The sequence below is a fragment of the Convolutriloba macropyga genome, chromosome 3 (assembly GCF_964194025.1).
Source record: "Convolutriloba macropyga chromosome 3, txConMacr16.3, whole genome shotgun sequence".
Lineage (NCBI taxonomy): Eukaryota > Metazoa > Xenacoelomorpha > Acoela > Convolutidae > Convolutriloba > Convolutriloba macropyga.
This window is the reverse complement of record NC_134470.1, coordinates 4013221-4037003: the sequence shown is the minus strand read 5'-3', so window position 1 is coordinate 4037003 and position 23783 is coordinate 4013221. Positions and strand designations below refer to the sequence as shown.

Here is a 23783-nt window from a genome sequence, read left to right as displayed (position 1 = left end):
CTTTGTGGCTTTAGAAAGGTTTTGTTTGAAAAAAGCTATATTTTATGCAAAAAGAAGCCAGTAATTACACAATTGGAGTTCTTTTGATGTGCCCCAAAATTTTGTTTTAATTTCTAGTGTATAGAGCTGACTAGCTCTTTCAAAAGCTTACCTAGAGCTTGACGGCAGAGAAAATCAGCGCTGATTCAGTTTAGAGATCATAAACCAGTTTCACTGGCTAGTCTTCATTTTTGAGTAAAATTTACTGCAAGAAAAAGTATGTTCAGTAAGTCCCGCCAACAAGCTTTGCTTTATATGCGATTTCGACCTCCGCGTGCGTACTTGTAATATTTAATTTGCGTAGAAAGTCGTAACCACTAAGCTAAATGAGCTTCGTGGCAATTGCTAACAAACCGGCTCTAGTAAAAAGAATGTGAATACTACTATAGTAATTACCAGGTATAAGCTACAAAAATATAACATTATTCTACTCAGGCTTAATTTTGAAGTATGATTTATTTTCAGACTATACAGGATAAATCTAGCCTGATTGAACTCTATGACCTCAAAATAATAATGATGAAGAAAATTGCACATAGAGAAACTTGAATTATTATGGAGCTGCAATTTTTCTGAACTGAATTAAATTTTTACTCTTGAAATGTGCTGATTCAGCGTTGAAATGCCTTGAGACTAAAATCCTGGTAGTCTTAACCTAAAAATACCAAAAATTTCCTTCTTTTCCTGGATGAAAACGCTGTTCCTTATTTTTTGCTGCCTCTTTTGACAAATTTTCAACATTAGGAGAAATCAAAATGGTCCTTCCGTTTTGGTATATTTGAATAAAGACTTACTTTTAAATGGTTCTGCGTAAAATTGCTGAAATGCGAGAAAGGAAAAGTTGGGAGGATTTTGTTACCGTCTCCAAGCTCTTTTTGACTTAGGTGCTTGCTCGTTTGAGAAGAAAAAGTTCATTGACCATCAGGTTAGACTGCAAAAACGACCAAACGCTGATGAAGTAATTTTCAAATGTTTTTAGATACATTGTGTTCTCACAAAAATAGGGTTGAAAAACATTGAGTTCTCATTGAGTTCTCACAAAATACTGAAAAATTTGATTTTCTCATTCTATTTTCAGGATTTTTTTGTTTGGGCCCTCCAGTACGTTATGTGCCCCTCGTTACAGAGCACGTGCCATTACATAGTAAATTATTATGCGAAAACATGGCACGCGCGTCTGGGGATGCAAATAATATATGCCCACTAAGCTGGGGGTGCACTTACGGAAAAGATGATCACGAGCCGCCAGTTTAAAATTTGTGTTGGAAAACCTTAGCTATAAGTATGTCACGAAATTGATGACCAGCACTCCATGATTTTCGATAGCGGAAAAAATTGAGTTGTTCCAATGAATACTATTTTGATATTGGGGAAAAGTAATATAAAAGAACTATAAAGTTTCCTTCGCAGGCCTTGAAACACTATATTGTCTCTTCAACAGTTTCCTTGAAGTGCTTACTTAAAAATTCGTAAAAGTTAAGACTTTAAGATAAGTGCGCAGTTAGTTCATGCCCTCCGCTTTTTACCTGTTAATCTGCTCCTGAGGACAAAAAATCAAATAACCAGACGAAAAAAATCGAACAGGCGGGAGAAGGGCATTAGGTAAAATTGCACAAAAACCAGCACCTGTGCTAGTTGCTATAATTTTCATTTGAAAGCAAATAATCGAAGTTACACTAAGGTAAACGATAATTTTTTAAAGCTAACAATTCTTGAACTATTCGAAAAACAAAACACTGCTTGGGCTAAATTATCAAAAAAAGATTCGTTTTCCTTGCAGAACCGACTGAATCGTTAGTTCATTGAGAGAAAGCCAAGCTAGTATTTCAATAATACTTAAATTTTCGCGCAGATGTTGGGAATTAAAATTATACCGTTGATAGTTCTGAATGGTAGTTTAATGAAAAACTGAACAAAAATTTGATTGAATTTTTTGCTGACCTAACTATCACACGAAAGCTCAAAAACAAAGCAGGACAAATACTGAAAAATAATCCGAGTAATTGACTCAACCGTTGACATAGCAACGTAAATCTAAGAGAGGCAAAAATTAGTGGCACAAACTAAGAGAACCTCATAACTAAAGGGAAAACCATTAACCAAAGCATATCGGAAAACTTTAAAAGTCATACATTACTTTCAAAGGGACGCCACCCTAGAAGTTCAGAAAGAATTTAATGTTGTTCATAGTGAAATTTAAGGACCACAACAAAAACACTGTAGAAGCCTGAATCAAATTTTTTTTTTCAAAAAAACAGGTGTCAAAATCATAAAAACGATGGCTGTGAACTAAGCCAGTAATTAGATTCAACAATTACTCATAACGGGTGACAACTGCCATTAATGATATTAAGTGACAAAACAGTAATAAGTACAACAAGTACTTAAAACAAAAGTCAGTAAAATATTTTGAACACAAAAAGCGTACGAAAGAAAAACTAGCAAAAAACTGAAACGATTTACTATATGAACTTGGGAATCCTTAGCAAACAATGAGACTGGTCATTTGGGATATCAAGAGAAAATTAAACAAATTAAGCAACAAAAACTAGTAAAACCTAAAATATTTGACATTTCATGAGAAGAGTAAAAGTCTAAGTAAAACTTGGCTTTGAACTGAAACATCTCAACCGATTAAAAAACTCATTTTAGTAACCTATGGGACATGTCCTTAATGAGATGAACACAACAACGATAAGACAACAAAAAATGAAACAAATACTCTCAAAACTTTAAAAAATCATTGAAACGGGTTGAGAGCAAATAGTGCCAAACACTTGAAAACCACAAGAAATAAGCTCACATCCCTAATTAGGTTCGTTTGTACCTCATTAGCAACTAATGATACCGTAAAAAAGATACTAGGTGATAAGACCACATAGATAATGCACATAGATAAAAGGGGCAAAATTTCTATTTTAATATTTTACGACACTGTCAAAGTTGAAAAAGCGTTAGATCTCCGTCGCTGAGTTCAATCAATTTCCAATGCGCTTCATTGAAACATCTATCATAGCACTCAAGAGAGGAAACACTGAAAACAGCAGTTAAATTGCTGCACGTAAAAATTTGTTTTCATAAACCTAAAATTAGTTCAAATACCAATTTCTTACTCCAATTTAAAGGTACTTTGATAATCGCGCTTCAAAACTACTTGTTTTTCCACTCTCTTTACTACTCCAGCGTGATTAAAAGCACCACTCTGCTTTGACTTTGCACTGACGCGAAAAAGCCGAAAATTTTAAAAAAAAGACAGCACAGCAATATAATCCAAATAATTTGGATTGTAATAAACCTGTAGAATCACAATACTCATCTTCGAGTCGTAAAAACACTAACATTTTCAGTAATTGCTTCAAACTTCGTTCAATTAAAACGTTAATAATAATGTGTGCAAAATTTAGCTCATTAGTAAAAAAAAATGGCTAAAAAGGATGTTTCATGTTGAAATACAAACATAATATGTACTTTGAAAATAAATTTAATAACTATAATTTGAAAGGACATCCAGAAAAAATTATCTTCAATTTTTGCAATTTCAGGTAATTTGATTTTTTTAAAAATTTTAAATAATTAACATGCGGCTGTTAGTAAAGGATAAAACAAGGAAACCAACCACCAGCAAAACTTGTCCCTTTCTCCAAACGCTAATCGCGTATGTCGAATCGGGCCAATTTTTATTTCTTGTTGGTTTCCTTGTTTTATCCACTACTACATATTCACTCTAAGTCTAACATTAAGTTAAGAAATGGCTTAATTCTAGAAAAAAATAATCAGCTCGTTTGTAAATTCGCCGATACATATTCACTCAAAATCTATCGTTTTCTGTCTCACTTAGTATCGAGTAAACTGCGCTTGTAACAGCCAGTAGCTTGTAACAACCAGTAGCATGGTAACAACCAGTAGCTTGTAACAACCTGTAGCTTGTAACAAAAATAAAGCATTGAAACAACCAGTAGCATGGTAACAGCCAGTAGCTTGTAACAACCTGTAGCTTGTAACAAAAATAAAGCATTGAAACAACCAGTAGCTTGTAACTCCAGTAACTAATCTTCATTCTGATTCGCTGGTCAGTAACGCGTAACAGGTTACTTCACGAAGAATGTTCTAGAATAATTCTCCATGAGTGGACCTTTTTTCTCCACGGCACTTTTGGCCATTCACCATGTTTTTCGCTTGGCTACTCAAAAGAGCTATCTTTTGAACAATAACATTTATTAAACAAGCATAATTAAGGCATACGAACTAAATAGCAAAACTTGGGCATAAAAAATACGGATTTTTAGCAATATCTCAAGAACTTAAAAAAGTATCAAATTCAAATTTTGTGAATGGACAACTATTAGTTGGATACACACTCTGTATGAGAATGAGGTCTGTACGCCAGGGAGGTGGAGTGGGGCTACCTTTTTAATTCTATAACCAATCTTAATACCTGGGGGAATTTTTCAAATGTAAATAGCTCCAAAATTGTTGGTTCAAAATTGAGCAAACTTGGCAGTGACTACTACAGGCCTATATTATAAGATATGCAAGAGGAAGGAACTAAATCGGACGGATACGTTTCGAGATAATGATAATTAAATTTCAGATTGCAACGAAAATTAGTAATGAATGTTATCTTCTCTTCCGAATAAATCTTCAAATATAAGTTCTACGACTCCAGCGTTATGGTCATTGACATAAATGCCGGAATGGTATACTAGAATATCCCCCTTTAATAATTCGCCAGATTCGTGGAGAAAAACTAAAGCTATTTTAAGCATATCTCACAAACTTCTTTCACTTAATTTTTTGTGCATAATTTGCAATATATTTGAGTTATAGTCTAACTAATTCACAATTGAGTTATAGTCTGACTTTATGTACTATTAGTGGTTGCTAAAAATGAAAGAAAGCTAATTTTACAATTCCTCTATTAAGAGCGAATCACTCTTTAAGAGCAAAATTGCCCCTATCGGAGTCATGTCCCAGTACAAAATCTTTTTTATCGCGCTTAAAGAGTCATTTCCCTCTTTTTTAAATAGCTTTTAAAAATATCTAAATTTTATAATAAATTTTTATTTTTTTTTACTTTTCTATATTTTTTAAATTTAAATTATCTAAACTCTTCAATAAATTTATATCGTCTTTTACGTTTTCTATATTTATTCTATTATTAAAAAGAACTGATACAAAATTATAATATTTACACGAACAACTTTCACCAGTTTGTATATCTCTTTGAGGGGTTAAATTTCTAGTAAATCCTTTAGTTAATTCTACATTTGGATGTTGTCTTTTTACATGAGCTCTTATCCAATCATATCTCTCAACAAAAAGACAATATAGACAATTAACTTTAGCTGAAGTACAATTTCTACAAGTATACTTACTCTTATCAAAATCAGTTAGTGGTTTTACAGAATTACAATTATTACAACTTCTAGTTGAGACTTTGGTGTTAAAGTTAGAGTTACTTAGAGTTGGAGTTATAGTTAGAGTTAGAGCTAATGCTTGAGTTATAGTTAGAGCTAGAGTTTTAGTTAGAGTTAATGCTAGAATTAGAGTTAATGCTAGAGCTAGAGTTGAAGCTAGAATTAGAGTCAGAGCTAGAGTTAGAGTTAACACTAAAGCTAGAGTTATATCCAGATTCATTTTTAAAAGAACAATCAGTTTTCTTTGGTGAATTTGCGAAACAACTTCGTTGAGCAAGTTCCTTGATACAGATACCACCTAATTTCTTATCACCAAATTCACAATTACTAATTTTATCTTCATGACATATTGAATAATGAAAAGCTAAATTAAAAGAGTCTGCTTTTATGTTTACACTCTAAACATTTCAATTATACCCATCATATTTAGCCAATATCTCAATTAAATCTTTAGTTTTATATTTGACAGTATACACTTTGCTAAATATTCCTTCCCAGTCGTATTGAGTGTATCAGTTTTATATCTTCTATCTAAAATCTCTTTAAGGTCTAATTCTTTTTTTATCTCTAACAAAATTTATAATTTCTTCTCTAAATTCTTCATTATTTTCATAGAGTTTACTTACATACTTTTGTCCCTTTCTATTTAAAGTTCCCTTCTCCTAATCTATACATTCTTCTTGTATTTTTTCTATTGTATTAGCAAAGCCACTATGTAAATCATCTGCGAATGAGCTCTGCCCTTGGTTCTCCAACATGCTTTGCAGATCTTCTCCATAACCATAATTAACTAATGTACTTGCTGCTCTACTTAACATACTACTTGCACCCATTGCTACAACCCCAGCAGTTTTTACTATTGTATCAGGATATATATAATTATATATCATAAAACCGGACTTATAATTCCAAAAATAGTTGATATTATTCTAAAACCATCCGCTTTAACTTTTTCTTGTGTTGAAACATCATTCTGTATTTTAATACCTTTTAATGTAAGAAGTTTATTAAGGTAGAACTGATAATTATTATGATTAATAGTATTTCTATCTGTAGCATTTATCATGAGTGGCTTCATATATGCTTTAAGTTTATTTTTTTTCTTCACTTTCTAATTTATCTTTTAAACTCCTTAAATCAAGGAAACCATCTCTCGAATCTCGAATATCATAGTTCTATTTTTATCAATAGTAAAAAAAATATTGTCTTTCCTATTATATTTAATTATACCATAACGAAGTTCATCTGACATTCCGTCTGTACAATTATAATAGTTACTAATTAACTCACTAATTGTTTTATTGAAGTTATGTTAACGTTTATATATTTCATTAAAAATTTTAAATAGATAAACTTCATCATAAGTTGTTAAAAAAATAGCATCACAACTCATTCTTGCTGTATTAATTATTTGGACTGGTTTATGACACATTACAATCAGTTGAATATTATAATGTCTTCCTCCTGTGAAATAAAAAACTATATCCTTATTTAACTTATCACCCATATCATCAAGTACTATTACACTATCTTTGAATTTAGACTTATTTTTTTGATGTGATCATATTTATTTCCCATGAATTAAACCCAATATAAAGCTCACCAGTCTCAAGATCTATCCAATCTGTATCATCTTTACATACTATGATTATATTTTTAGCTTGATCGGTGAACGAACTTTGTTCGTAGTTTACGAAACTGCTTCGCCGATCTTGGTTTTGGTTTTGATCGGTGTAACCGCTTGGTTTACCAGAGACGGAGTATGTTCGCGGATCTAAATATAATTTTAAATATTTTCTAATAAAATATGTTTTGCCTGTACCAGTACCACCATAAACAATAGTATGTAATGGTGATTTTTCTTATTCAAATCTAACTAGACTCCTTTTCATAAATCCACTAAAGCTTTCTTCTACTTTTGCATATTTACTTGGTATTGAATCATATTTTATATAACAAATTCCAATTAAGAAAATAAAACTTATAACTGCGCTACCTGTCTCCATTTTTATACCTATTAAAAATGCTTATCCTGACTTTTGAGGAATTCAATAATAAATTTAATATTGATAATAATGCTATGAGTGATCAGAAAAAAAGATATAGGAAAAGATACAAGTCTAACACCAATTGAAATTGTTATGAGAGATAACACAGATAACACAAGTGAACCTGACGTCAACATTATTGTGAATTTACATCCAACTGAATGTACACATTGGGTTTTAGTTATAAGAAGAGAAGGTGGTCCGGTGTATTACTTTGATAGTTTTGGTGTAGAAACCCCACCATTATTTTTAGAAGAATATATTGATCTAGGCTCTAATGAAAGAATACAACAATATGATGAATCTTCTTGTGGGGCTTATTGTTTATACTTGATCTATCTTTTTGATAGCGGATTTAGAATTAACAATGCTTTGAAAATTCTAGTTAATCAATGTAAACATTCAGGAATACATAATGAGTGTTTTTGTTTAGGTTGTAATGCTAATGATAAATATAATGTTAATGATAATGATAATTATATTGTTAATGTTAATGATAATGTTAATTATAATGATCTAAAAAGTAGCTTTGCTAATAATGATAATGTTAATAATAATGATCTACGAAGTAGCTTTACTAATAATGATAAGGTTAATGATAATGTTAATGATAGAGATAATGTTAATGATAATGATAATGTTAATGATAATGATAATGTTAATGATAATTTTATATAAATATTTGATGAAAAACATCAAAGGGGTAAACCTAACAACAAAGAATGTCTTAGTAACAATATCTCTGTAAACATAAATGAAGATCTACAATCGTGGCTAAATGATGATAATATAATTACAGAAGCTACACTCCCAGAGAACTTTAGATGTATAATATCTGGTCCTAGTGAAGGTGGTAAAACATTCTTATTTAAATAATTAATTCTGGCTAGAATATACTTTGATAAGCTATACATCATTGGTCCTACTGGTGATCAATAAGAAGGTGTAGAGAGTTATAATCGACGAAGTCGCAACTCTGTTGACGATAAAGCAGATGTTGAGTTTGTTAAAGATATAAAAGATTTTCCCTCTCCCGATCAACTACCGAAAGAATTAAAGAAAGTTATGATATTCGATGATGTTAGAGCCAAATAACCAGTTATTAATGAATACTTTTGTAGGGGTGGACATAATAATTGTAATATGACATAATTTAATCAAAATCTGTTCACAATAGATAGACAGAGTGTTAGAGAGAATTGTAATCTATTTATTTTATTTGAACAAAGAAGTAAAGTCCTGATATCTATATATCAAGATTTCTTTAATAGTGTTGAACTTATTTATAATTATCTTGCTAATATATGTAATAAGGTATGGAAGGAGCCTTATAATTACATTGTCATTGATATAACTAAAAATAAAAATATAAATGGTAAACTAAGAATTAATTGGGATCGGAGAGTTTTGTAGTTTTTATCTATACTAGATGGCGGCTCTGCCCAGCTGGTTACACCAGATCTGCGAAGCAGCTTCGCTGACGGGTCTTCGACCAGCTGACTAAGTCAGATGTAAAGTAAAACTTAATACACCGCCATTAAAGTCTATAGGTCTTCCATGCTCATCTTTAATATGAAACTCTATATATTCTATTCTATCATTAGTTACATTCTATCATTAGTTGGTATAATATTTATCAAGTAACCTGGTGGTTCTGTTAGAGTAAAAGTATATATTATGTCTGCGTTATTGCCATTATCTTCAACACCAGATTTACTATTGCAATAAAAGTTAATAGTACTAAAATCCATGATATCAACAATTTTCTGAGATGTATATTTACCTTGTTCATATACTATTTTTCTAAAGCCCAGTAATGGGCTATTGAATTTTCGATGTCAAAGTTTATTGCACCTTGTTTTACCTCCATTAAACTTTTCATTGTATTCTTATCAGATTCTATTATAACATTACCATTAGTTTCTTCTTTTATTAATTCTGCTATTTCGAAAAATTCGTATGCTCCTGGTATAATAGCTAAAATACGGGTATCTGACCATGTTTCAGCCTTGATATCATATATGAAATGATTGTTCCTTCTATTCACATTCAACACCGAATTATAAACCGATAATCCAACTAAACCTAATTTTGATGAGTTAAGTATAGGTTCACTAAAGTTAAACTTTTCTGTTGGCTTTATCATTCAGTTTCATTTATCTTTCGTAGTTCATATAAGATTAACGAAGTTGTGTTTCCCGTGATTAAACTGTCAGTCAATTTATTATATTCAAATATTAGATTATATTTGTAGTTATAATTATAACTTTGGTTATAGTCATAGTTATAGTTATAATTATAGTTAGAGTAATAGTTAAAGTTAAATTTTTGAATTACAAAAATGAACTTTAATTTGGATACAACTTATGGTTATAACAATGATACACACAAAAGTAAGATTATAAAAAATAAACCTAATAATCTAGCAACAATGAATACGGTTAATACCAATATTAATATCATTCTCAATAGAGAAGAGAATCATTTAGGTTTGAATGATTCGTATCTAGAGGCAGAGTTTTTTGTATCAGATGATGCTGGTGGTGTATTTGCTAATAATTCTAATATCAGATTAGTTAATTATGGTTTGATTGCAATATTTAGTTCAGTTAAGCTTGAATCTAGTGGTGGTAGGACTATTGAATATATAGATCATTGTCATCCTAATCTATTGATGTATAAGTTATTAACTAGTACTGATGATGAATATGAGAGTGGTTTTGCTAGACATCAAGGCAATAGAGCCAGTCATCTTAAAAGAGACCATATTGCTGCAGAACAAGGTCATATGTATAAGATGATTAAGATAAGTGGTCTATTTGGTTTTGTAAATGATTTAGAAAAGATTATATATGGTTTAGGATTTAAACTAATATTAAAAAGAAATAATAATGATAGAGCTCTATTTAGAGTTAATGCTGGTGCTGATGCAGTTGCTAATGATGGTAATATAGAAATTAGAGATATATGGTGTGTGCCTAGTTTTGATCCTAGTAATGACAATAGAATTATTGTGCAAAAGGTTTTAAAAGAATTATGTAGAATTTAGTTATTATGAAAGAAAGACATTTTATAAGAATGTACCCAATGCTACTAACTTCCTGCTTGATCTAGGTATGGAAAGTGGTATAGAACGACCACAATATATAATAGTTGGTTTTCAAAATAATAATGTTAATGAACAAACTCATGATGCAAGTACATTTGATATAAGGAACGTTACTGAATGTTATTTTAAGATTGGTAGTGAGTTTTATCCCGAGGATAGAATGAATTTTAATTATATTACCAATAATTATAATGAGGCTTTTGAAGAGATTGTTAGCTTTAATAAAGATTATAATGGGCTACAACATAAAAAAACCATATATAAATCATAGAATATTCAAAAGTAGTTATAGAATAAAAGTATCTGATACTAGCTATCAAAGTGACCAAATAGGCCCACAACCAATACAACTTAATTTTAAATTTAGTGCTGCAGTTGCCGATGTTATATGTCATGCATTAGTATTAACTAGAAAGGTTATTAGTGTTAATAGTCATGGTAATAAGATAGTTGATTTGATATCTTAATTATAGTCATTGTTATAGTCATAGTTATGGTGAAACATATGCAAAGCAGGTTCCCTGATCGGTGAAATCGCTTCGCGGATGGGCAAAGCCCCACAGCTCTAAACTAATTCCTACTAGTCTTAACAAAGCCCCTAGCATAAATAATATCTAATTTCTTTTCATTCTCTAGAGATAAACCTTTTGCTTCAAACTTTGTCTTGGGCTTAGCTTTAGGTTTATGTTTATTCATAACAACAAAAGGATTATACTTTTTAACTTCCATTATTTTTTATATATAGAAATGAGTCTTTTACAGAAATTTAAAACTAATTCATATTATGTTGGTGGTAGACATTATAGTGGTACTAATAACATAAGAGGTTATATTACTTCAAAAGGTACTAATTTGTTGAAGGGTAATTGTGTTAAATGTAAGAGAAATAAGTCAATGACTGTCAGTGATGCAACAACAGAAGCAGAGGGATTGAAAGATTTCAAAAGTGTTGGTAAAGCTTCGGTTAACTTTGGAAAGAAAGTTGCTAATAATCCAGTAAGAGCATTAGAAAAAGCAAGTAAAAGAGGAAGTGCAGCTGCATCTAGAAAACCTAGAGCTGCTTTATCAGCCACACCTGATTTAATTAAATTTGCAATTACTGGTGAAGGTATAAAGGTAGTACAAAAAGGAAGAGGTTTATACTTAGGTACCAAGAAAAGATAATTTAGTTATGGCTAAGACTAAGACTATATTTGCAGTCAAAACTCTATATCTATCTATCTGCGAAGCCAGTTCCAGGATAAATATTAAAACTAATATTATTATTATTAAGAACATTGTTATTACTAAGCACTAATAGCTTTAATCTAAAATAAACACTCAACTTATTTTTCTTGTTCTTCTTATATTCTTCATATACCTTGACTAATTCATTATATTCATCATTATCTATTTTATTATCATTCATTGATTTAGTATATAGTTTATTAAACTTTTCGCTAATCTGTTTACTTAAAAAATACATTTGTGAATACTTAATTTTATTTCTTATTTTAGTATTAATTGTTTTTGATAATGAACCACAAACAGTTGCTGTAGCAAAAGCTGTTGGTATAGAATAAGGTAATCCTATACCTGTTAATGCAACTGATGTTGTTGTTGCCGTTGTTGGTATAGATGATAATACTATTTCTGTTATCTCGGCTACGTTAATATAATTCTTATATCTACTTAACTTCTTATTATAGTTATTAGTTTCAGTTTCATAATAATTTTTAATATCTTTTATAATGTTAATATTATTAATAAAATTATTATTGGCTCGAATCTTTTCATTAGTTAATCGTTCTGATACTGATGACAAATCTGGATATAGCAATCTCTCACTCGGAGCTGTTGGGTTAGTCGTAGTTTCGGTTATTTTAATTAGTAAGAACTCTTTCAACTAAAAAAACATCTTGATCAATATTATCATCATATGTTACATTTGATTTAGTAAGAAAATCAGTAAATCCTTCCGAAAACTCATATACATTATCCCTAACTAAAAATGCACCGTGCTCTAGAGTTATATTAACACCATTCATTTTATATCTCCTAGTAGGTAAATCTACGAGTTCTAATTTTAATCGGGGATAAGTTTGACCCCCCATTAAATGAAGAATATTGACTGTCTTTGTATCGACAAAAACTGGTGCTATATCTTGATTTTCCTTTATGGTCCCCTTTAACGCTTCATTAATCTTGGAACTGTTTTCATCGATCTGCGAAGCAGTATCACCGATCTGGAAACCAGCTTGCTGGATCATCTTAGTTTGTTTATCTAACTCTTGATTTTGCCAATCTATTGCTCTGCATGTTTAGTTCACTTAATGCTAGATTGTGTTCATTGTTTGCATTTAGTGTTTTAGTTAAAGGATCAAATAAATCTTCTATTTCACCATAATATTCTTTTTGTTTTAATTTATCTTCTAATCTATTTCTTCTGTTTTGTTTTTCTAGATTGTTTAATTTTATAAGTGTTTCTAGTTTAGTCATTTTTATAAGGTCATTACATAATCTAAGAGCAGCTTCATTTAACTTTCTATCATCATTATTGGTTAGTTCTAGAATATTATTAACCAGTAGGTCTTTGTCTCCATCTAATCATGCATTCTTAATTTTATTTACTAGATCTCTTTTGAATAGATAAAGATTCTCATCATGAGGATAGCCTTTAATGTTATTTACATAAAATCTTTTATCTTCAAATGTGTTTAGACTAATCTTACTTGTTTTTGTTTTTGTCATGTTATCACCAACTTTTTGTATTCTACATTCATCTACAGTTCTCTCTGTTTTATACAATAGTGCATTATAATATTCTGCATGTTTAACATTGGTACAATTCTTTATTCCTTTCTCATTAGTTTTATTGGTGTAGTCTTTGAAGCTATATGTCTTTGGTGACAGGACTATAAACTCTTCTATAACTTTACTACCTAATTCATGTTTGAATTTGCCTGGAACTTTATTATTAGTTTTGATTGAAGGTTCGAGATTGGATAAGTCCATGTGTTGATTGTCGACATTACCCTCGCTAAAACTTAAAACAAAACTATCAGTATCCATATAATGGAGTTGCAGATCTTTGAGAGTTGGTTGAAGAATATTATAGAATACATCATACATGTGTAATTTACTTAATTCTAAGATAGTAACACCTACATATACTGGAAAATCATATTCTGTTTTTTTATATATTCAGTTTGGCTATAATCCTTGTATCTAGTTATATTCTTAAATGTTGGTTTACTTATACCTTTCATTATCTTTTCTTCATCATGTAAGAACTTACTTTGAAGGAAGTGTAGGGGATTCATGCACATTCTTCCATATAGTGAATTGTTTATTAATTTCCTTATATCTTTTTCTGGTTCAGTTTTAGCTGCTGCTCTTTTATTTGTATTGTTTTGTATATAATCTCTACATATATAATCTTGTTTAAATTAATTGCTCTATGTAATTTGGTTACTTTTACTCCTATCTTAACATACAACTTTAACATCCTATAATGAACCATATATTGTTTTGTTGTTTTGATCAAAGATTAATTCCACTGATCTTGCTTTGCCTCCATCTCTTTCTCGATATCCCAATTCATTATCATTTATCTTTCTCTTATGAGGCATTAAAGCTAACTGTTCTGTTCTGTCTTTACAACTATTAGTATAATCAATATCACAAACTATATAGTAACCATAATCACTATCATCTGGAGTATTCAATATTGCATCTAGAGTAGTAGTAGTAGTAAATTGGTAGTTTTTGGTAGTTTTTGCATCATTGCATAACCATTTAGGTTGTTTGCGTCTATGTACCATATGGACTTACCATCACTGTTATTAATATATCTATCACCCTTTATACCACATATGCCACCTCTCTTTGCCTCAACGAAATCATCCAGCATTTGTTTATCTTGTAATGTATCTAATGTTACACCGCTTGACATTAACCAACAATCAAAACTATAGCCTGGCAGACTTGCAAAGTGTAGGGGATTGAGCTTGAATTCTTTCATACTTAGTTTAACATATTCATTCATGCAGTAGTCTAATATTTCCACATCCTTTTGTAAATACTCTATAGTTAGATCTTTACCAGTTTTATGACTGTTGTCTTTATTAAAGTTATCGACTTCTTCTTGTCTTGGTAATTGATTAGATAGAGAGGATTTGAAGTTTTCTATATTTAGATTACCTACAACTTCTTGGTAGGTAGCTTTGCTACCATTGGAAGCTTCAAAGTCTTACGACTTTGTCTTGGTTCCCAAGTTGTCTAAACCAAAGTATTCATATGGATATAATGTTTTAGTTTTACACCCGTATATCTTTGCCATTTGATCTAGAGGCATAGCTAAGAAGTTATAACTGTCTAAGAATTTAAGACAACCAATGCTAAACTTATTAGACTTACCAGCAGCTAGTGGTATGTTATCTACTTTTCTTTATCATTATTCTGTTTAAAGAGTTCGCTGAATAGTAGGTTGAAGTCATAGCGAGAGCCATTGTGGAATATTATTACAGGAATGAAGTTTTGTTGTTTATACCTCAAATTACATATCTTACATGCTGGTCCTCTATATTTACCAGTTCCATGACAAAGATCTCTTACTTTATTAATACATGTTTTACGGCAGATATGACAAGTGTTATTATCTCATGATATAAATTATCGTCTTCATTGAATATCAATTATTTGTTGCGCTTGAAGTTCTTCTCAGTTTCTATTTCTAATAGATCACTAGCAAATCTTTTGAGACAATCAAGACCGAAGTAGTAATTGAAATTACCCTGCCAGATGTAACCCACACTTATTGGTTTGTGTTCAGCTATTACATATTTGCTAGTTGAGGTCGAGACGTTGGTGACACAACATTCTATATCAGCAGTTATAATATTTTTATGTTCTGACGTTTGTGTTCATTTATAAAAGTAATTTTCTTCTTAGGACAAACAACCTCGGGTTTGAAAGAGTTGTTACATTCATGTTTGTCGTATTTAATTTGTGAATCAAACCAATATGTACATCTATCACAGTAATAGACTTTCTTATTCATTCTATTTGGTCGATCTAACAAGGTTTCTATGTTTTTAATTAGAGCAGTGTTCTGTAGTACCATCTCCCCAAACCAATATTCTGACATCTTTTCTATCTTTATCAAAATCATCCACTGGTTTAAACAATTCTACTTTACCCCACCACAAGGTGTGTATATCCAAATATTAATATTGTACAATTTTTGTATTCTTATTATATAAGCAAAATCATCTTCATCTCGTTGTCGTGCTTCAATTAGATTATTTACATATTTACTCTCGCGTGTTGCGTGATTGGCAAAGTCACTTTGTGGATCCATAGCAGGATGTAACCAAGCAGTAATAGTTAGTTGCAAACAGTTGTATTTATAACTACGTATATTTAATATCGATTTAGAGTTTTTGCGATCAGGGGGTAAATCTATATAATTACCAATAGATGCCTTAGTTGGTTCAATGTTTAACTGAATACTTCTCAATCCAAGAAATTCGAAGTCGTAGCCATAACCTTCATATATCTCCTTTTCAAAATAGACGGTGTTGAAGAATATTTTTGCAATTTTAACTTCTTCTTTGGTTCTCTTCTTATACTCACACTCGGCCGTGACCTTATATTTAATCCTCTTAACTTTTCTAAACTGGTAACAGTTTTTAATTTCCTCTAATGAGTAATTAGTTGCTTCGTCTATATCTTCAATGTAATTCCCACCTTTATCCATAATAAAATTCTCTCATGTTCTGACTGGAGTTTATATCAAAGTCTTCTGTGTTTTCTAAATACATGCGATTGTGACTATATGAGTGAGTAGTTAGTTATTTTATTCCTAAATTCTTCATGACATTCTTTACATTCAAAGTTAATTCTGGTGTAGATATTGTCGTCGGGTTTAGTTTTAGTTTTAATAACATCTTTAGTTACAGTTTTAGTAGAAGGTTTGACATATATAAAGTCTCCATCCGAATCATACATTTTCTCTATAGTTTTAGTTGAGGCTTCAGTTTTAGTTGAGGCTTCAGTTATAGCCTCATCCAAATCAGAATCAAACATTTTCTCCAATAGTTCTTTATGTTTGGGATCGTATGATTGATGTCTGTATAAACCCTTCTTTGTTTCAAAGGATAAATTACAGACGTCGCAGAAGTTCACACTTGTGACATTACTGTTTGTTGAGTGAGACATGGTGTAATTTATTAGGGAAAATTTTGGAAAAAAAAATTTCGAAAGTGAAAAAATGAAGTGTGATAAGTTTAAAAATAAGCCTTGGAAAGAATGTTGTAATGATTGCGAAGAATTAGAATATGGTTGTTATATATGTAAAAATATAGTTAAAGTAAAAAATTATATTAAACATTTGGAAGACCATTATGATAATCCAGATCAATATCTGGCGTGTAATATGTGTAAAGTTTACAAACATATTTCTTTCTTTAGGTTTAGAAATGGAAGATGCAGATTGTGCATCTATCTTAATAGATTTAGATATACACATACCAAAGATAGATTCAAGGAATATGCTGAAAGGTTTAATATAAAATTGTAGTATAGACAAGAAATAATATTTTGTGATGTATATAAGTGAATTTGCAAACGAGCTTATTATTTTCCAGAATTTAGCCATTTCATAATTTAATGTTAGACTTAGAGTGAATATGTAGTAGTGGATAAAACAGGGATAGCAGCAAGCAGTAAAATTCGATCCGATTCGACAGGCGCGATTAGCGTTAGGAGAAAGGGTCGAATTTTACTGGTGGCTGGTATCCCTTTTTTATCCACTACTGCTGTTACTAAATGTTACCCAAATATTATATTGTGATGCTTTCAACACTTCCTATTCAAAATGTTAACTTGTCATTCTGATGTCAAATATCAGATGTAATTTCTTAACTTCATCAATTTTACTCATCTGCATTTATTATCAAGCATTTGCTTTTGTTCTTCAGCTCGAATAACAATCAAGGTAAAGTGTCCGTGTTTTGAACATGCGTGTGGCCTTACTTATACTTTTTTCACGTCTGTGTAACAGATTGTGCGTGTTCAAAATTAATGAATTCATTCACCAGCTGTCTTATATACTTTCAGACGTTTGTGATGATTTTTAAAAATGCTTTGAAGTTAGAAAAACATTTGCAGAACTTTTGACCGCTCTAGCTTCAGCTAGATATCTTTTCGCTCAGTAAATTGAAACGTTAAAAATGGGTAAATAATCCAAGATGTAAATTGAGCCAACAAATTAGACGATTATTCAATAGTTATTTAACAAAAATCATCTCAAATCTAATCTAAATGGGAAAAGGGTTGATTAGTAATAGTAGTACTAGTATTATCAATAAATGTCATTCGGCCGACCATCTTTCGGCTTTCTGGTTGTTTGTTGATGTGGTGGTGGTAGTCGCTGATCACTTAATGCGTGTGTTGTGCAACATTTAATGAGATTATGATTCATAAATTTATGCTCGCTAGTTAATATACGGTTATAAATTAGACAACTCCAAATTTATATAAAAAGAGATAACGAAGAAAGAAGTGAGGCAAATATTTTCTTTCTGAGAATAGGGCAAAAATATTCTAGAAAATTCCTGCTCCGATTTCTGAATGATTGAAGTTTTCACGTAAACTTGTTCATAACTCGAATTTAACTTAAGATAATAAGGAGTGAACATTTGATGGAAATTAGTTCGTAGTGGATTCAGATTGACTAGGGAAAGGTAATATGGAAAATTCTACAAGTTAGAGGGAATTGGTGGAAATTGAAAGGATGTCTTGATCGTTAGTTATATAAAACGATATCACACAGGAAACACAACAGTTGCGTGCATTCAACACTTCTAGTTTAGTGAAGCAAATTTTATTAGTAAGAATAAGATCATGGATATAACTACGCTTTTACAACAGCAAAAACAACAGCAATCGAGAGCTAGAGAGTTAAACTAAATGATTTATCATCCTAGAAAATTTATATGCACCAGATCAAATAACGAATATAATATATCAAAAATAAGAGTAAATTTGCATATAACCAACAATTCTGCCTGTCAAAAGCATGAAATATAATTATCAGGACACAATATGAAAAGTAATCTAACTTAATGCTGAAAATATAAAATAATAAATAAGTTAACTGACAAAAATTATCCTGAAAATTTTACTAAATCGAGTAAATAGTTCCGTAATCTTGACTATCTGCTATAACAAGTTCCGCCTTAATTGAATCATTGAGAGCCAAGCATTGCGTAAAACGATCAAGTTTACCGGTTATTCGGACGCAGCAACGTCAATCGTATCGTATTCCGACTCCTCTTCATTCGTATTGTCAGCAACTGGTCTCTTTTCCTCGCCAACAATTGAAGCTTCCAGCTTCGGGCCCGTCATTCCAGAATCATTCTGCGGTTTGCTGGAGTCCAAATTTTGTTCACTTGCTAGTACCCCGACGGTCTTTGTACAATTGGCATCCTGGCTCACGATTTCGACGCCTAAGTCATTATTACATTCTTCGTATTCGGCTTCCGACGATTCGTCGCCCTCGTTCGTAGCAACTGTCGTTTGAACAGCATCGCTACTTGAGTCGGGTCCTGTCGGGTTTTCTTCGGAGGCAGCGTGGTGAATAACCGAGAAACTTGTGTTGACTTCGCCTTGCGATTCCTGCTGAGTGGGCGTCTGTGATAATGACAACAATTCCTGATTCTTCTCATCATGTTTACTGCCGTCTATTGTAGTCTCACCCGCAAAATCCGCCGCGTCAGCTAAATCCACACAATATTTATCACCAGATGTATTTGTTCCATTCATAATCCTTCCGGCTGTTTCTGGCCCATGTTGATCACCTTCTTCCGGAGTTTCGCAAATTCCGAAAAAATGATCTTTAAGATTCACATCATTCAGTTGGCTGTCACTATCGCTGCCCATTTGACTGGAAAGAATTCCAATTTTCTGGTCCAGGCGACTTGTATGTAATATAAGATCTGCAGTTCCTGGCCTCTGTAAATGAACTTCGTTTGGTTCTACACTTTGATCCGAGAAAACTTTGATCTTATTTGCAATTTGAGCGACCGCTACACCTTCTTGTTCGCTAACTTCAGAACGCGCAACTTTCGACTCGTTTTCTTTTCCACTGATAAAGAACTCGATTTGATTAATTGACGCTGCCCCGTGTGCGTCTAAATTACCTGGCAAGCTTACAAGAGGTGTATCGAAACTTCTCAACCACTGGTCTCGGTTTACTAGACATAAAAGCTGCTCGTTCATAACATGGTCAAAGCACTCCTCTAATGTATCTCGTTTTAAACTATTCTCGGGGTCATAGACGCTTCTCGCGAGGTCAAATGACTGCTTCAGCAGATCTATAACTTGTCCTCGAAGTTCGGCTATTTTTCTCATTCGTTCGTCCCGCGAAACTTGGTCGATTTCAGTGAGCTGATTTAAATCACCGTCTCCGGCAATACTCTGGTCATCTGTTTGATACGGTTGCTCATCGCTGGAAACTTGAGCTTCAAAGTTGAATTTGCTTTGGAAGTTGAACAAAGCTGGGTCTGAATTATCGGGTTCCGAACTTGCAACCCTGTCAGAAGCAGCGTGTTCTCGTACTGAAGGCTTTTTCATCCCCAAAGCGCGTCTGTTATCCCGAAGCAAAGCAGAATAAAGGTCAATCCACTTTGTTGTTTCCTCTTTGGTGGAAACGAACACTATTAACTGCATGGAGGAACAAACACATGTAAAATTCAACTCCTGTTTTGTAACCAGGGCAATTTGGTCACTTTTGAGGGGCCTTGTAGAGTCGACAGTGGCGTGAAATATTGTTTTGGTAGGAATTATACTATAAAGTGACTTCTCCGGATCCAAGTAACGTTTCCACGTCAATTTCTCCGATTGTGGATCTCGATCGATCAGAATAAGATACTCCGAATAGAGGATTATGAGATAATTACCGAAAATCTTTCGTTGCTGGGCTGGCATCGTATCATTTTGACTAGTTGGGTTAGTCACTTGGTCGTTATGGATAACAGGTAGAGGTTTCATTTTATGCATGTATTTAATTAAAGCGTAATGAACAGTATACGCCTGATGCGGCTTAGTCATTAAGTCTATCTGCGATGCATCAATTACAAATTCTTCCGACTTTTTATCTACGCTACTTGTTGCAATTGGCTGTCCCCCAGTAGGAATTTCGAATCTGAAAATTGGATCTTTCTCAATTTCAGACTTGTCAAGTTTGGAATTTGAAATCAGGAACTTGAAATCTTCGATTCCCTTTCGAACGTTGATTTCAGCTATCAGTTTTGTAACTACTTCCAGCGCATGATTAAGCGTTTCCTTTTCGTCTGCGCTGCATTGCGATGCGTGTTTTAAAACATTCTCCATTAGGAGTTTGTACTTGGTGGCTCGTTGGACCTCAGTTGCTACCAGGTCTTGTAAGGATCGCTTCTCAAGTTTACTTCTGTTTTCCAATTCCAGGGCTTTGATTCTCTCCGACTTGAAAATCTGTCTCTTAGTCCAGCCGTAATACTCGACAACCTTCTCACAATAATCAGGACAATCGAATACCTCAACAAATACTTTTCCTACGTCTTTAATCAACATATCGACTGTTATACAACTCAGAATTTTCAGGTAAAAAGAAAAATGGAAATCAATCAGTTTTTCAACTGGTGCAAAATGATGCGTTGCATTTTGACTGCTTGATTTCAAAACTGGTTCAAACACAGTCGTGATCAACTTCAAATTATAGGTCTGCTTTTTCTCGCTGTTCAGAAACTCGTAGAGAACGTTTTGTTGATTTTTCTCTTCCTTCTTCAGACTCTTGAAGACTTCCTTGGTAGCCAACTGGTCAACAGTTTTGAAATTATCCGATACTGTAAATGAGGGGTGATTGAAATTGACGACGTTGAGCTGATCTCTCACTCCTGGGTCGATTCTCTCGATGACGGAATCGAGAGAGGTCCTCGAATGACTTGCCGATGACTGGGTATCTGGAGTTGATAAATTGTCGGTAAAATTGGGCGAATTGGTTGAAATCTTTCCCGACATCTCATCAATTAACATGTGACAAGGGTCACTTGCATTTCGAGGTGACAAACTCGGTTTTCTGATTCTTGGCGCATTTTCATCTTTCATACTGACTGTTCGTTTAACTCCGGTTGCAGGCATGCCACTCTGAGGGGGCGGTGGGTGGGCGAAGTTGCCTCGGTTGGAAATTTCTGCACTCTGCGATGACGTGTCGGATCCCCCTCCCCCTCCCACGTAGTGGAGGTTGGCAGCCGATGATTTCTGGGACCATGGTTGCGGTAGGGATGACGACGTTGTGGTCGTAGTTGTGGAATTGATAGAATCGGTCTCGTCGGATCCTAACTTGCCAGCAGGAGATAAAGAGATGCCTCCTGTAATGAAGCCACCTTGAGTCTCGTCAATAGAGGGGCTCTGTTTAGTTCCATTTGGGGTTCCAGGTGTCATTGGCATGCATAAAAGTGCGAAGCTAGCAGCACAGGACGTGTGTACAATGGCATGGCATGTTACACAGCGACTGACCGACTGGCCTAAACACAAATATAAGATCTTGGTTTCTTTTTTGCCACGAACCAAATTATTGTGTCTACCTTGACCAGATGCATCTAGCTATCATAAAACTCAACTCACCAACGTTCGGACGATTGCTCTCCAACGACAGTCACGGTCTCGATTTTATTCTAGCGGGTGGATAACTTCATTAAGGAGCTACAAATGACGTTAGAGCTTATCAGACCACATAAATGATTCAAATTGTTAAATAAAAACCAATTTCATTTGATTAAGTAGTAAAACTCCACCAAATGAGCTCTTTTGCTTGAATTGAAAATGAAAGAGCAAAAAGAATCATTTAAAAAACAAGAAATCAAGCACAAAAATTCGATTGAAAAGTCAAACATCCAGAAGACATCTGAAACGAATCAAGTGTTCATACAAAAAAATTCAAGCCATCCTTACACTTCATTAAAAACTAACAGTTCCTTTTTGGGGTATTTCCCCATTATTGCTACACCCCATCTTAGCGGTCATATAACCTATAGCCCCCAATCATGGTACCATAAACGGGGGCTATAATTTCGTGGGGGACTGTAATGGGAAAGACCCCTTTTGATGCAGAACTGATATTATATAATGCAAACAATTACTTCTGTTTTTTCATAACGAAAAATCTTAAAATACACTTTGACCATGAAAACGATTAGATCATTATAGCTCTGATCCTCTGAAGACCGTCAGTTAGAATTAGAGCAACATTGTACTTAACTAAACTTTTAGCTGCAAAATATAGAATTTCTTATGTTCAAAATCACCCCAATAATTTGGTATCGGCAATTAAAAAATTAAACAAAAGGCGACTAGCGTCGGAAAAATTGCTCACGAGCAATAAGTGTGGCAATTTAAGTCAGTGACCGTAGCCAAGATAAATCTTTCTTTATGGATGCAAAAGTTCTAACTCGTGAGAGCTCTGAACCCCCCCCCCCCCCCGAGTTCCCGACAGAAGTATTAACCACTCCGCTATCAAGCCCTTGTGATTTCCTATCTAAAAATTGCTTTTATTTTAGCGGCAAACTGTTTTTCGGGGTGCGAGCAATTGAGATCACTGAAAAATGAAGAAGACAAGCGTGAAAAAGTCGCTTGCATTATAATTGGGGATAGAAAAGACACGTTTACAATAATTGCTTCAAACTTCGCTCGAGGGCAATTAAATAGGTATTGAAACTTTTCTTAATAACATTGTCTTATAAGTCTACGCGAGTTCCGAAATGTTTCTTTGATATCAAAATACAAAAAGATTTTAGACATAAGAAAAGTTTCTGACTTTCATTCTTAGAATACAGAAACGAGAAACAATAAAAACAAAACCGTAAAAATGTCAAGCACTGATTAAAAGACATGACATATGTTTCAACTGTCTTCGTAAATAGAGGCTCTGTAAATTAGCCTTGTCACCACAGTTTATATCGACTTATTGCAGTAACCCAGCAGAGTCACGAAAGAAAATAAAGCAAATGGTTATCAAATGCAAAAATAGGCCATGGATTTACTTTTTCCGGATAATTAGGTCACAAAGGGAAATTTATTAGGGTAGTCTAACTCACATTCAGAATAAAGTCCTGAGCATTTAGGGATGATTAATTAAACTTTTGAGAG

General features: G+C 32.8%; 2 protein-coding genes across 2 annotated transcripts in view; both read right to left on the bottom strand.

Annotated features, from left to right (window-relative positions):
* LOC142336790 (uncharacterized) overlaps window positions 1-228 on the bottom strand; it is a 10364-nt gene extending 10136 nt beyond the window's left edge. The window contains exon 1 of the mRNA XM_075385710.1: window positions 152-228. The gene's annotated coding sequence lies outside the window, so the exon portion shown is untranslated. The remainder of the gene's footprint in view (window positions 1-151) is intronic.
* Window positions 229-17832: 17604 nt separating this feature from the next.
* The window catches only part of LOC142335886 (uncharacterized), a 28301-nt gene continuing 22350 nt past the window's right edge, over window positions 17833-23783 (bottom strand). The window contains exon 2 of the mRNA XM_075384236.1: window positions 17833-22162. Within this exon, the coding sequence (XP_075240351.1) occupies window positions 18888-22162 (3275 nt within the window). The 3' untranslated portion in view covers window positions 17833-18887. The remainder of the gene's footprint in view (window positions 22163-23783) is intronic.